General features: G+C 42.9%; 1 protein-coding gene across 1 annotated transcript in view; it reads right to left on the bottom strand.

Moving 5' to 3' along the window:
* FRY (FRY microtubule binding protein) overlaps nucleotides 1-15,352 on the bottom strand; it is a 496,652-nt gene that overhangs the window by 225,135 nt on the left and 256,165 nt on the right. Inside the window, exons 27-29 of the mRNA XM_029602654.1 lie at nucleotides 14,972-15,132; nucleotides 11,667-11,777; nucleotides 1,016-1,170 (exon numbers count right to left, since the gene is read on the bottom strand). Of these exons, the coding sequence (XP_029458514.1) occupies nucleotides 1,016-1,170; nucleotides 11,667-11,777; nucleotides 14,972-15,132 (427 nt within the window). The remainder of the gene's footprint in view (nucleotides 1-1,015; nucleotides 1,171-11,666; nucleotides 11,778-14,971; nucleotides 15,133-15,352) is intronic.

Below are 15,352 nucleotides of genomic sequence, written 5' to 3'. Positions count from 1 at the left end.
ATTAGGATTGTGTTTACAAAGTTATTATTTGCATCATTAAGGCTAACTGCACATTAGTAAAAATGGACTTTTGATATGAAGTGTTTAGCTTTAAGAGAATGAAATCTTATTTATATATATATATATTTAAAATCTTAGGATAATTTCTGAGGATAGCTCCAAATACTACCAACAGGAGGTATCCCAAGATGCTCTGTGTGATCACTATCCCTTCCCAGGATCCTTACAAGTGCTATTCGGGAGGACTTAGACTTTTACTAGGCCACTGTGTGCAAACTGCTGCCTTAAACCCAAAGGGTCAATTTTATTTTGATTTAATGGAGCAAAAGTAGCATAAAGCTCAACAGGTTGTGGTTATTTTATGTATTTATTTTTTAAATTTGTATGCTGCTTACTACCAGGGCTCTAAGTGGCTCCTATAAAAAAACATGCATAATAAAATAGAAAAGCAAATAAATAGAAAACAATAGTATACACCGAAATAACATATAATCAATACAATAAAAAACAACAACCTAGAAAACTGCAAATAAACCAAGGTCAATATTCAAAAGCCGGCATATTAAAAAACATATCCAGCTAAATTCTAAATGGATAATGGGGGGGGGGGGGGGGGGTGTTCCGGGGAAGGGCGGGAAGCATTTCAGGGAGGAGCGGAGTTAGTGCACATGTTAACTGAATAACTCCGATATTTGGGGTTAGCCAGTCAAAATATACAGCTAATTCTAGTCATGCCGCTGACCTGTCCTAAAGTTAGTCGGATAAAAATATCCGGCTAACTTTTGACCGCACCAGTAAAAATACGCTGGTAGTTAGCCAGATACGTTTCTTCAGCTAACTAGCTGAGCTGCTCAGCAGCCGAATACTGCCCTCAAACCGGGTCTAACAGCAACCAGATTCGTCCACTGCTAATAAATAAGGAATGACAAAAACCTGTAGAAATAAAAATGTCTTGTGTACATATCTTGCTGAAAAAATGAAACCAAAGTTGAGACTCAAGTACCCACAGTATTACCTGCTGCCACACACAGTGGCGATGGCTTTGAAGCATCCAGAAGCAAGCTGGTATGATCCAGTGTAACAGCGATCAATAGCCCAGTTAAAGAGATTTATTTGGTCTGGATTAAGTTCTAGCAGCAAGACCACGACTTCACAGCCTAGCTGATGAACCTGGATATATGCAAACAGGAAATAGTTTTTAAAAGTTACCTGAAGCTTAAAAAAAGACTCATAGGATCTTTAAATATTTTGTTATTGAGCAGACAGGATGGGTGGTTTAAAATTAAATTAAAAAGATAAAAACATAAATAAGCAAACATCAAATATTGTAACCACCTCCTCATTTCCTCTCCCAGATATCCCTCACCCCTATAAGGAAACTGAGACAAAGGAACCCTATTGTGCATGCTTGGCTAAACTCATCTAAGCAACTCCAAGGGGAACATGGAGAGAAAGGCAAAGTCACTTCCATTATCATCCAATTAATTCTCTTCCTCCTCCACCACCACCATCATCACAGGTATCACCCCATTTCTTATTCCTATCCTATTTCCTGCCATACCTCAAACTTATCCATTGATCATCTCCTATCACAATAATATCAGAACATAATGGAGAGTAAAATGCTGTTCTTGCTGCTCCATTTTACCATAATTATTGGTTTCATTCACCACAACAATGCAGCAATTTACTAAAATAAATAAATAAATAGATAGATAGATAAACACCATTTATAAAATTATGAGTTTTCTGGTTTTCCTTTGGAAGATGCACCCAGTGCAATATACACAGAACCACTCTCTTGGCATCACTTCACTATTATTATTATTATTATTATTATTATTAAGTGACCCAGGTCCTAACTGAGATCAGGTTGTTTATTGCCTTATATTAATGATACTTAACCTCTACTGCTTAACAACTACCTCAATTTTCTATGGGTAGTTAGTAATGTAGTGCAGGTTGTAATTATGTGACTCTACTTTTAAGAAACTGTGATTTAAGAGGCAGCCTCTAGAAGGTATACATTTCTACAAACTTTTGGGAGAGAGGGAATTCTTATGGAGCTTGGAGAGTGTTGCGCCCGGTCGCAGACGGCTGCGACCTCTCATGCTCGCCTCTTTTTTCCCTGCACCATCAGTCATTGGGAGAATGGCGGCCTCCGCCAACCAACACCAACCTCCCCGGCATTCCCGGGATGGCGTGGGCGCTGCCGACCGCCATCTTACTTCCGGCATCACCTAGGCGCGCGCACGCAGGGCCTCTTTATGTATACATCATGGCGGGAACCTTTGGGGCGTCCCCTCCCAATGACGTCAGCCCACTAGTGTACTTAAACCGACTGGCCCATTGCTAAGACGAGTTAGCAAAGAGTCTTCTCGTTGTTAAATCTGCTCTTCTTGGATCTTCTGTTCCAGATTCTCCTCATGGCATTCGGATGCTCTGAGTACCCGCTCCACGGGGGCTCTTCCGCGTCTTGGCTATCCGCTCCTTGGAGGGCCTTTCTGCCTTGGACTTTCCTGACCCGCTCCTCGGATATCTCTGCTGGAACTTCCTTGTGTGAGTACCTTCTTCATCTCTTCAACATTGTTAAAGTCTACACAGTGTACCCCGTGCCTTGGGCCACTACTGTTATTCAGCATCTCGACTCTACTCATCCTCAGGGTATTGCTCCATCTAAGCAAGATCTACGGTTTGGTTCCTGCATCACAGACTTCTGCATCCTTGGCACCTATAGTACAGTTTCCTCGGTGTACCCCATGCTGCGGTCCACTACCAGATCTTCTTATCTACAATACTATCTTGACTATTTTATCTGCTCAAGAACTGTGTTTGTTGCATTACCCGCTTCTCGGGTTATGCATTATCTTTTCTCCCTAATAAAGTCTCTCTCAAGCTGTGTCCTTCATCGCTGAGACCACGCCCACAGATGGTGAGGTCCACGGGGCTCCTCCCTGTGGGTGGAGACATCTCTCATCTCAGCCCGGGGTTCACAACTTTCATCAAAACCATAACAGAGAATTCTTGATCTCACCAAAGAATGAGCTTTTTCCATTTAGGTTTTCTGGTTTCCAGCCCAGAAACAGTCTTTTTTTCAGCTATGGTCACTAGAGTACCTAAAATTAACTCCTAGGCACATTGCGTATCTTCTCTGCATGTTATTTGCCTAGAATTGTAGATGGTGCAGAATAAAAATATTTTAAATAAATAAATAAACAAAGCAAGCACATGTGTAGCATTAGGGAATTGAAAGGCAGTCAGAGAAGTGGACACTTATAAATAGGTGAGGTTTAATTGAAGGGGTTGGGGGTTGTCACTCTATCTAATTGGGTAATCCTGTCAGACATAAGGTTGCTGCTCAAAAACAATCTAAGGAGCAGGGTGGGTGGGTGAGTCAGGATAGTCATCAGTCTCCAATGCCTTCTGGAGGTAAGTACATAGCAGAAATTCCCAGTCTGCTTTAAACAGGTAAAAATGACAAGCCCATCCACCCTACCCCACTATTCTGAATAAGTGACCCTTGATCTAGATTTTGATTACAAAGAGGGCTATTAGCATTCCTCCAACCGAACTGCCACTACTGCATTACTATCACAATTCAGTAGAACCTGGTTATGATGAACTTCCATTTGCATTACAAAGTTATTTATATCAGTATTTACTGTATGAAGGGTTAAGAGTTTATGTTTAAAACGATTAGGAATGCATATCATAAAGGTGCAACCTGAGCATATATATGGATTGCTAGTCTCAGTTTTCTTATGAAGGAGATTGCAGTGGAGGATGGCTCAAAGGTTTAATTCTCAAGCTCAGTTTTCTGCTGATCACATCTGGGAATACTGTGAAAGCAGCATTCAGTGTCTCTCAATGGAGAAAGGGAGTTTTAGCCATCAGGTAACAGACACCCTCACTGGCAGGCTAAAAGTGCATTTGTAACACAGTAACATAGTACTGTCAGCAGAAAAAGACCAAATGGTCCATCCAGTCTGCCCAGCAAGTTTTTTAGGTAGTAACTGCTGCTCCATGCAGGTTACCGCCATGTGTTTGTTAAGGGTAGTAACTGCCATTCTGTGCAGGTTACCCCTTGTCTTATGTTAAGTATAGTAATACTTACAATCAAAACCAAGCAACTGTCAAACCCATAACAAAATTACTGCTAGCATCATTTTTATGTGGTGAGCAGCCTTCCTGATAATTCTGACAATGCTGCTTGAGCATACTTTGCTTTTGGATTTGGCCATAGAAGCAGTCCTGTGCTTTATCCCTAATGTCAGCATATCAGTACCCTAGACCATAAAAGTCGGGGCCCAGTGTTGTAGTTGCATCAAAACCATCAAGGCTAATTGGTTAATGGTAGTAATCCCCCATACCTTCCAGTAAGAGTACCAACTGCCACTTTGTGCAGATTATCCTTATTCACCCATTTTATCATTATCATCCATAAGCCTTTACAGATCCACAGTATTTATCTCATGCCCTTCTGAATTCGTTTACTGTTTTTGTTCTCACCACCTCTTCCAGAAGTGCATTCCAGGCATCTACCACACTCTCCATGGAAAAATATTTCCTTATGTTAGTTCTGAGTCTTCCCCCTTGGAGTTTCATTTCGTGACCCCTGGTTCTACTGTTTCCTTTCCAACAGAAAAGGTTTGAAGTACGTACATTATTAAAACCTTTCAGGTATCTGAAGCTCCCCTATGAGGAAAGACTAAAGAGGTTAGGACTTTTCAGCTTGGAGAAGAGACGGCTGAGGGGGGATATGATAGAGGTGTTTAAAATCATGAGAGGTCTAGAACGGGTAGATGTCAATTGGTTACTTTTTCGGATAATAGAAAGACTAGGGGGCACTCCATGAAGTTTGCATGTGGCACATTTAAAATTAATCGGAGAAAGTTCTTTTTTACTCAATGCACAATTAAACTCTGGAATTTGTTGCCAGAGGACGTGGTTAGTGCAGTTAGTATAGCTGTGTTTAAAAAAGAATTGGATAAGTTCTTGGAGGAGAAGTCCATTACCTGCTATTAAGTTGATTTAGAAAATAGCCACTGCTATTACTAGCAACGGTAACATGGAATAGACTTAGTTTTTGGGTACTTGCCAGGTTCTTATGGCCTGGATTGGCCACTGTTGGAAACAGGATGCTGGGCTTGTTGGACCCTTGGTCTGACCCAGTATGGCATGTTCTTATGTATCATATCTCCCCTACACCTCCTCTCTTTCAGGCTGTACATATTCAGATTCTTCAGTCTCTCCTCATAAGTCTTCCGATACAGACCCCACGTCATTTTGGTCACTCTTCTCTGGATCACCTCCTTTTTGATTGTAAGTCTCTATCCTTTTTTGAGATATGGACTTCAGAACTGAACACAGTACTCCAGGTGAGACTTCACCAAGGACCTGTACAGGGGCATCACTTCCTCCTTTTTCTTACTGTTTATTCCTCTCTCTATGCAGCCCAGCATTCTTCTGGCTTTAGCTATCGCCTTGTCACCTTGCTTTGCCGTCTTCAGATTGCCAGACACTATCACCCCACGGTCTCTCTCCCAGTCCATGTTCATTAGTCTTTCACCCCCCATCATATACTGCCTCGTTTGGATTTCTGCACTCTAGATGCATGACTCTGCACTTTTTGGCAATGAATCCCAGCTGTCAAATACTGGACAAGTCTTCAAGCTTTCTTAAATCATTTTTCATTCTCTTTACTCCTTCAGCATGTCCATGCTGTTGCAGATCTTAGTACCATCTGCAAATAGATAAACTTTACTTTCTAACCCTTCCGCAATGTTGCTCACAAAGATATTGAACAGAACCGGTTCCAAAACTGAATCCTGTGGCATTCCACTTAACACTGTTCTTTCTTCAGAGTAGTTCCATTTACCATTATACGCTGTCTCCTGCCAGTCAACCAGTTTGCAATCCATGCCACTACCTTGCAGCCCACTCTCAAGTTTCTTATTTTGTTCATTAGTGTTCTATGCGGGACTGTATCAAAAGCTTTGCTAAAATCCAAGTAAATCACATCTAGAGCTCTTCTTTGATCCTATTCTCTAATCATCCAATCAAAAAAATGAATCAGATTTGTATGACAAGACTTTCCCCTGGTGAGTCCATGCTGCCTTGGGTCCAGCAACCCACCAGATTGTAGATAGTTCACTATCCTTTCCTTCAGCAGAGTCTCCATTAATTTTTCCACCAACGAGGTGAGGCTAACTAGCCTGTAGTTTCCAACCTCCTTTCTGCTCCCATGCTTCTGAAGTGGGACCACCACTGCTCTTCTCCAATCTAATGGCACCACTCTTATTTCCAGGGATCTATTAAACAGGTTTTTCAGTGGACTGGCCACCACATCTCTGAGCTCCCTCAGTATCCTAGGATGAACCTCATCCGGCCCCATGGCTTTGTCCATTTTCAGTTTTCCTAGCTCTTCCCATACATACTCTTCTATAAATGGAGTTTCATCTACTCCATTCCCATCTACATTCTTGTCAACCTGCAACAGTCCTCCTCCAAGTTCTTCTTTAGTGAACACCAAACCGAAGTATTTGTTTAAATTTCTACCATTTCTTCATCTCTTTCCACACACCTTGTCACCTTTCCATTTCACTATACCACTTTGGACTATACTCCATTCTCTGATATATCTGAAAAATGTTTTGTCATCTCGCTTTTCCTCTTTGGCAATCCTTTCTTCCACTTGACCTTTTGCTTTCCTGATTTCATTCTTCCACTCCCTCAGTTTCACCAGGTATTCTTCCCTGAGTTATTTTTTGCGATCCTTTATACTTCCTGAATGCTGTTCTTTTTGCTTTTATTTTTTCAGCCATCTCCTTTGAGGACCAGATTTATTTATTTATTTATTTATTTAGATTTTTATATACCGGCATTCAAGACATCAGTCACATCATGCTGGTTCACATAAAACAGGGGTGCAAAGTAAACATAACTATAACAATGGTGCTGAAAAGGCAGTTACATATAACAAGGTGATAAGAACTTGGCTTAGAAGGAAGAGAAAGGACAGGTTATTAATTCACACAAGTAAAACGATAGAAGATAAGGTCAACCATAGTGTAGATGGAGATTAGGGGTGGCTTGGAAGTATTAGATCAATTGACGTCTGGGAAGGCTTGTATGAATATCCAGGTCTTTAGTCTTTTTTTGAAGGTTGAGATGCATGGTTGTGTTCTGAGATTTGAGGGGATGGAGTTCCATAACGGTGGGATGGCTGTAGAGAAAGCTCGGTCTCTTAGTGTGCTGTGTCTGGTAGATTTGGACGGTGGTACCTGTAGCGAACCCTTGTAAGCATCTCTTGTCGGTCTTGACGAATTGTGTAGTTGGAGAGGGATCTGTAGGTCAATGGGAGCCAGTTGGTGGATGTTTTTGTATGTGGTAAGAATGGCCTTGTATATTATTCTAAAGTGTATAGGTAGCCAATGGAGGCTCTTTAGAATGGGGGTTATTGGCTTCTTATTCATCTTATTCATCTTATTCATCTTACTTTTGTTTACTTTTCTAACACTTAGATGTATTGCCTTTGTTATAGCTCTTTTTAATTTGGCCACTGTTGTTCCACCTCCCCCAGTTTCTTCCAGTCTTCTAGTTCTTCCACCAGGCACGTCCCCATTTCAACAAAGTTTGTGTTTTTGAAATTCAAAACTCAGTTCTTCAATATGACTATAATCTTCATCATTACAATTATTTGCCTAGCTTACTTTATTTCAGTTGATATAAGATAGACATAATTCTATGTGTAGCTGTGGAAACTGGCACAGCTGAAGCCTCTGACAGCCTGCAGAAGCTCAGATATTTTTGCCAATAAACCCCTGATTTTTTCAAAATGATTTCTGAGTGCAGCATTCATTGCTTTCTGTCAAAGTACCATGACTGTATTTTGAAATCACCTCTGTCTTACTTTACATTAGTGAACTGTGAAATCATTCATGCCATCCTAGATGAAGGCAGAATACAACATGAAAATTAGGCCTACCATGATATTTGTACTCAAATAATCTCTTTTTATAAAGAGAATGTTCATCATTAAGGGGACTTATAGATGATGGCATAAAAAAGACCAATAGACCTAGCCAGGTTGCCCAGTTATTCCTTTTCCCACTGCTAAAGATACATCCCAGCTGCCAGCAATACAGCATGACTACTTGTAAGAAATGTCTCCTTATCCAAATCATTTTTTTCTCTTCTTCCTCTTTGGTTCTCTATCATCCTGGGTAGATGCGCATATAAATTCCCAATCTCAATCCATCATCCAGTCTTCCCCCCTTCCCCCCATCAGGCTCTGTAATATCTATTCATTATAACAGAGAGTTTGGTTCTCCACACTGGAAGGAAAAGGAACATCAGATGATTTCAGAAAAAGTTCATTAGGAGAGGTCACTATGACAGGGCTTCGTTGTGCTCAACATTTTGTTATATATCCTCCATTAGTACTGAGCAGGATAATTTACATGCGTCAAAGAGCTTATAGTCTAAACAGACACTAACAGGCCGATTCAGTAAAAACGTGGGAGAGCAGACGAACGCCCGCTCTCCCGGCGCGCGCACCGGCCACTCGCTGGTGTGCGCGATACAGTATTCAAATGAGGTGGTGCAGTAGAATCGGGCAAAAGGAGGCACTAGGGACACTAGCGCGTCCATAGCGCCTCCTTTTAGCCCGGAGCAGCGGCTGTCAGCGGGTTTGACAGCCGACGCTCAATTTTGCCAGCATCGGTTCTCGAGCCTGCTGACAGCCACGGGCTTGGAAACTGGACGCCGGCAAAATTGAGCGTCCGGTTTTCGGCCTGACAGCTGCAGGTCGAATTCAAAAATGTTTTTTTTAAACTTTTTTTACTTTTTGGGACCTCCAACTTAATATCGCCATGATATTAAGTCGGAGGGTGCACAGAAAAGCAGTTTTTACTGCTTTTCTGTGCACTTTCCCGGTGCCGGAAGAAATTAGCGCCTACCTTTGGGTCGGCACTAATTTCTTAAAGTAAAATGTGCGGCTTGGCTGCACATTTTACTTACTGTATCCCGCGCACATACCTAATAGGGCCCTCAACAAGGATTTGCATGTTGAGGGCCCTATTAGGTGTCACGGGTTGGACGCGCGTTTTCCTCCCCTTGCTGAATAAGGGTAAGGGAAAACGCACGTCCAAGAGCAGGCTAACAGTGCGCTCCGTCGGAGCGCACTGTACTGTATCGGCCTGTTAGTGATGTTAAATGAATTGCTGAAGATCAAAGTGATGGTTAGGGGAATCAAACTGAAGTATCTCAGTCTACAGTGGGGATGTGAATCGTTTTTTGACGATTTAAAATATCGTCCGATATATTTTAAATTGTCAAAAATCGTTAGGGCCACGATACAATACCAATTCCCCCGATTTATCGTCAAAAAATCGTAAATCGGGGGAAGGGGGAGGGCAGGAAAACCGGCACACTAAAACCCCCTAAAACCCATCCCCGACCCTTTAAATTAAATCCCCCACCCTCCCGAACCCCCCCAAATGCCTTAAATTACCTGGGGGTCCAGCGGCGGTCCGGAACGGCAGCGGTCCGGAACGGCCTCCTGCAATTGAATCGTGTTGTCTTCAGCCGGCGCCATTTTTCAAAATGGCGGCGCAAAATGGCGGCGGTCATAGACCAACACGATTCGACTGCAGGAGGTCGTTCCGGACCCCCGCTGGACTTTTGGCAAGTCTTGTGGGGGTCAGGAGGCCCCCCCAAGCTGGCCAAAAGTCCCTGGGGGTCCAGCGGGGGTCCGGAAAACGATCTCCTGCCGCGAATCGTTTTCCGTACGGAAAATGGCGCCGGCAGGAGATCGACTGCAGGAGGTCATTCAGCGACCCCCACAAGACTTGCCAAAAGTCCCTGGGGGTCCGGAACGACCTCATGCAGTCGAATCGTGTTGGTCTATGGCCGCCGCCATTTTGCGCCGCCATTTTGAAAAATGGCGCCGGCTGAAGACAACACGATTCAATTGCAGGAGGCCGTTCCGGACCGCTGCCGTTCCGGACCGCCGCTGGATCCCCAGGTAATTTAAGGCATTTGGGGGGGGTTCGGGAGGGTGGGGGATTTAATTTAAAGGGTCGGGGGTGGGTTTTAGGGGGTTTTAGTGTGCCGGCTCACGATTTTCACGATTTTCACGATACTTTAAACACCCAAATGGCAACAATACGATTCCCTCCCCCTCCCAGCCGAAATCGATCGTTAAGACGATCGAGGACACGATTCACATCTCTAGTCTACAGCTCTTTTTTCTAACTGCTGTCTTTCAGTGATTTTCACAATGCATTGTGCTATCCTGTTAGATGCCACATATGTAAGGCAAACTTCCCAAAAAAGAGTGAATCGACTATCTAATTACAATATGAACAATGCTAATTAAGAGAGAGAGCAAAACACTACAATCAATATCTATGAATATCTTAATAGCACCATGTTACATAGGGTATATGATGTATGAAAATGGGGGGTGGGGGGGGGGATGTAAGAAAGCCGGGAACTCTTTAAATCTATAAATAGACCATTATCAATCTCACATAGATGTCCTACTCTTCTCAACCATTCATACTATAGAAAGTGCAACAGTGTCCAAAACAATTCCAAAATTTTTACGTAAATCTCTTATTTATATATTTGATAGTAAATAAAAATTCACTGCCAATGGCTGATATTCAAAACAGAACTTAGCTGGATAAGTACTACATATCCAGCTAAATGGCGCGTTGAATATCTGACTATGTCAATGGGAGCCACTTAGCTGGATAAGTAACTTATCCGGCTACGTTTTTAGCAGAATAACTTAGGGGCAGGGAATGGGCAGATCAGAGATGAGTCGAGCTGTCCGGATAAGTTCACTTGCTAACACGATAGTCAGAGTTAGCTGGCTGAATTATCCAGCCAACTCTGGTCAGGCCATAGGGTTGTCCTAAAGTTAGTTGGTTTAACTTATCTGGCTAACTTTAAGATAGCCAGGTATATTCAACGGCAGCTGAATATGGACCTCTAGTATTACCAGTGTTCAACAGTGTTCAACCAAAAAAGCTCCAATGGTGCAGCACCGGTTGGTTGAGCAATGTTTGGTAGCACTAGTCTGCTTTGTGTCGATAGGCATACATTTAAAACTGTTGGCGCAGAATTTTTAACTACTATAAAATATATAAATAAGAGATTTACACAAGATAAGTATTTTGGAATTGTTTATGGACACTCACTTTCTATGAGATGAATATTTGAAAAGACTGGGTCATCTATGTGAGATCGATCTATGTAGTCTATTTATAGACATAATGAGCTCCCAGCTTGCTGACATCCCTCCTTTTTCATACATCATATACCTACATAACATGGTGATTTTAAGATAGTCATTGCAATTTATTTGCTCTCTCTCTCTCTTTCTCTATTAAATGGTAGCCACATATGTAAGGCATAGAAGCTTCTGGCACCTTACCTGCAGTCACGTAGTAAGGTATTAATCAACCTTTCAGGAGGTTACACAAGGATCATGTATCAGGATTTTATTCACTAGAAAAGCTAGATTCAGCTAATCAGACTAGATTCTTTTACACTGAATTACAAGTCCTTCCCTCTCCCCCCATCACCCCCAACAGAGCATAAATAGAAAGACTAAATCAGGCATGTGAATGTAGAGTGATCAGAAAGATGCTTACCCGAAGGTCCTGGCAAGCGAGAATGTTATCAAGCCACTTGTAAAGGTAACCATCAGGAGAGAGACCAACATTGTCAAAGACAGGGCCACAGCACAGGACAGAGGACATCGCCTATAAAAACAGAAAATAGGGACATTATATAATGCTGATGAAAATGAATCAGCAAGCGACTTGCTAGCATGTTACAAACTCAAGGGCTGAGAGTACATCCACCACTCTAGTGGAAGGAGGCAGCAGGTGTATCCTTGTACATTGCATACAAATGGAGAAGGGGTGGAAGGGGTGGAAGGGGAGGAAGGGAAGAAGGGAGGGGAGATGTCAGTTGGTTTACACCAGGGCTTCCCATACTTTTAACCAATGTGTGTGAACTCATTTTAGCACTTGAAAATTCACATGAGCCAAGAGGACCAAAACTAATTAGCAGGCATGCAGTCCCCCTCCAAACAATCACTTCTTCTTACCCTCTCCCGCACTCCAGCGGATCCCCTCTCTCAACCTCCACCTTCTCTAGAGGATCTCCTTTCTTAACCATTTCCCCAGCAACAGACCTGCTCTCTCAACCTCCTCTCCTCTTACTTCCTCAGTCCATCCCCTCTCTCTAATCCTTCCAGACCTTTTTGCATTCCCACAGTTGATCCTTTCTCTCCTTCAAGCCTTTTTTATAACCCCCAATGGATCTTATCTCCACCCTCTCACTCCATCCCCCATTCCCTCTTCACTCATCTCCCATCCCTCTCTCACCTCCCAGCCTCACTTCCTCCCCTTCTCTCACATTCCACCTCCAGCTGATCCTCTCACCCCCACCTCCTTTAACATCCCCCATTTGATCTGCTGTCATCCCCCTTCTCTAATCTTTCACAGCCAGTCCCTCTCCATCTTATCCAAAGCTCCCCTGCATCTCTCATCCCTTCCTTCAAGTAGCTCCTCCTCCAAACATCCCCCTGGCCAGGATTAGCGGGAACATTTTCCTTTGGGTCCTGGGCCAAAGATGGATGACAACTGGTAGGAAGAGAGGGCAGGCTGATGACAGAGGCAACATTTTTCTCTTGAATATGTTCAGTGGTGGGTGAGGAGAGACAAGCAGAGACAATCTCCACTGACCCTTGCACACTCAGCCCTCCCCTCCCCTCTTGGCTGATCCCAAGCTCGACAGTGATCAGCAAGCAGCAGCAGCAGTGCTAATAAAAGTCAGCATGGGGCTTCTGCAAACTCATGGGTCCTGCAGCAGTCCTGATCCCTCCTGGTGCAGGGCTTCTTGTTACCACAGAAACTCATGTAAGGGCAGTGTTGCTGTAGGGCAAGGAAGCAGGCCCCACGCTGACTTACACTATTAATGCTGCGGCTGCCAGCGCCTGCAGAACGCTGCTATTTGAGGTACTAGTGACCCCACCTGAAGGTTTTCTGTCCCCAGTTGGGTTGCCGACCCAGAGTTTGGGAAGCCCTGGCTTACACTCTTATGCTTGCTAATTGAATAACTAAGCAAGTCATTAGTTTTTCTTTAATATCACAAAGTTATGACCAACCAAATGTTTTATGATTCTCAATACTGCTAGAAATATCTCAACACCATTTACATCCAGAAGAGCCTCCAGACTTTTGAATGATTTAGAGTATTTTGTAGCTTTTTAAGATGACTATCAGAGTTATAAAATTTGCTAGTTATAAAAATCAGCTGATTACTGTGTTTCCCTTACATTGATACAGGAGGCAGTTTTCGAATAGCCTGTGCAGCTACAAAGCTCGTCGGTGCTTTCAGCACACATACTTTAATCTAAAAGTGCCTGCATACTTTTGAAAATATCACATGCATGCTATTTTCCTCCCCTGACCTACAGACGTCCCTGAGGACACCTCCTCACAATCCAGTAAAAACGTATGCACAGGTATCGTAGAAGCTCATATGTGCTGCTAGCCAAGTGGAGGAAGGGCAATTATCAGACAGCGCAATCTAGGCACGTCAATTCATTTTAACACGGCCAGATTCTGTCACAAATTGTTCTCAATGTATATATTAGAGGTAATCTAAGTCCTTTAACACGCTCTTATCCTGGGCATTGATCTTGCACTTTCCTTCATAGGAGAACTGAGAAGCTCCATTCTCACAGAAACAAACTGAGTTATAAATTAAATGGGAATATATTATGGAATGCCAGGAGATTTACAAGGGGTAACAAATGGCCAAATCTCCTGAAGATATGGAAGATTTTGCTGTTTTTACTTTTATGATATTGTAACTTGCCCATACCTTTCTTACAGAAATAAGAGGGTCCCCTGACGGCTGATGAAGCCGTCCCACCGGGACATGCATTCCCCAGAATCTATGACAGTAACTTTAAAACAAGCACGTGCGTATGGGCACGCAAGCAAACATATGCTGGAATTTTAAATTGTCTGCACAGTTACACGCGTATGATTTAAAATACGCCTACCGTGCATATGTGTGCTCCTAATTTTAAGCGGTTACTCAAGTAAACGTAAATTGTGTAGGTTCCTTAAGAATTTGTCAGCTTTAATGCAAGCAGAGAAGTGGATTTTTAAAACAAGCTTGCATGAAGGACAGTTCCACTTTTACCCAGTAGTCCATCAATTTGCCCAGGCCGTCTTGAGATCATCGAGACGCTTCTGGTTCTTCTGCCTGCACTCCCTCCAGCTGACCCAGACCCTCACCCAATCGATTTAGGTCTAAATCAGGAGCAGAGGTAAACATACCCCAGGTGTTGTGGAGGCCGGTTTAAAAATACGGCTTTATGCGTACAACTGTTGGCCCCACCCTGGAGCACCCAAGCCCTGCCCCTTTTTCACCTTTTTTTTTTCTTGAGAATGCGCAAATACGCACGTAATTTGCAGCTTTTAAAATATGGGTTGCTAATGTGTGGCTCAGATACTCGAGTATATAGGCCTTTTAGCGCGAGCAACGCTTTTTAAATTTGCTCCAAAGACCCAGGAAGCAATCAGTACAGTAGCAAAAGGCAGTTCTTGCTCCCATTTGAGCTGTGTGGTCTCAAAATTTCTTGGTACTACAACATCTTTTCATTTGGTTCCTTAAGTAGTCTCTCAGTCTACTAAGACTATTTAAATGATGTGCACTTGAGCAGTAAATATATTTATAGATGTGTGCAACAAACAGATATTAGAAAATACATTTTTTACTTATCTAAAAGGAAAAAACATCAGAAAACGTATGAACATAATATGCAATTTTTAATTTCTCATTCAAGATGGCTGTGCTTTTGAAATGAGAAAGTCGGGAAGACTTGTGCTGGTGCGGTTTGGAGGCCATAGGAAGGAAGCAAGTTGTACTGTACCTTTAACGCACAGTACTGGTATCTCGTGATCTGATGGTTTCTGTCACTGTACCGATCCAGGGGTGTAAACATTATGCTGAAGGGTCCAGCCCACTGGCTAAACAAGATGAAAAGGTGGTGTCGCAGGCTCTGCTGCGGGAAAAGAAATCTCCTGTGGTGCACTGAAGGAGTGAAACAAATATGCTGTGATTGGCCAATACAAAAACATAACAGCAAGAAACATCAGACAAAAGAGAGCAGCCTTGTCCATGTGCCTTCTGGGAGCCTCCCTCCAGCCTGCTCCTAAAGCACTGTGGTGAAATGATTCTTAAGGCAAGGGCACACAAATGAGGAGGACATGAGAAACCTTAACGGAGCTTAGTTAGGGACATGCTGTCCTTT

This window comes from Rhinatrema bivittatum, chromosome 5, assembly GCF_901001135.1.
Source record: "Rhinatrema bivittatum chromosome 5, aRhiBiv1.1, whole genome shotgun sequence".
Taxonomy (NCBI): Eukaryota; Metazoa; Chordata; class Amphibia; order Gymnophiona; family Rhinatrematidae; genus Rhinatrema; species Rhinatrema bivittatum.
This window is presented reverse-complemented; position numbering and strand designations above follow the sequence as displayed.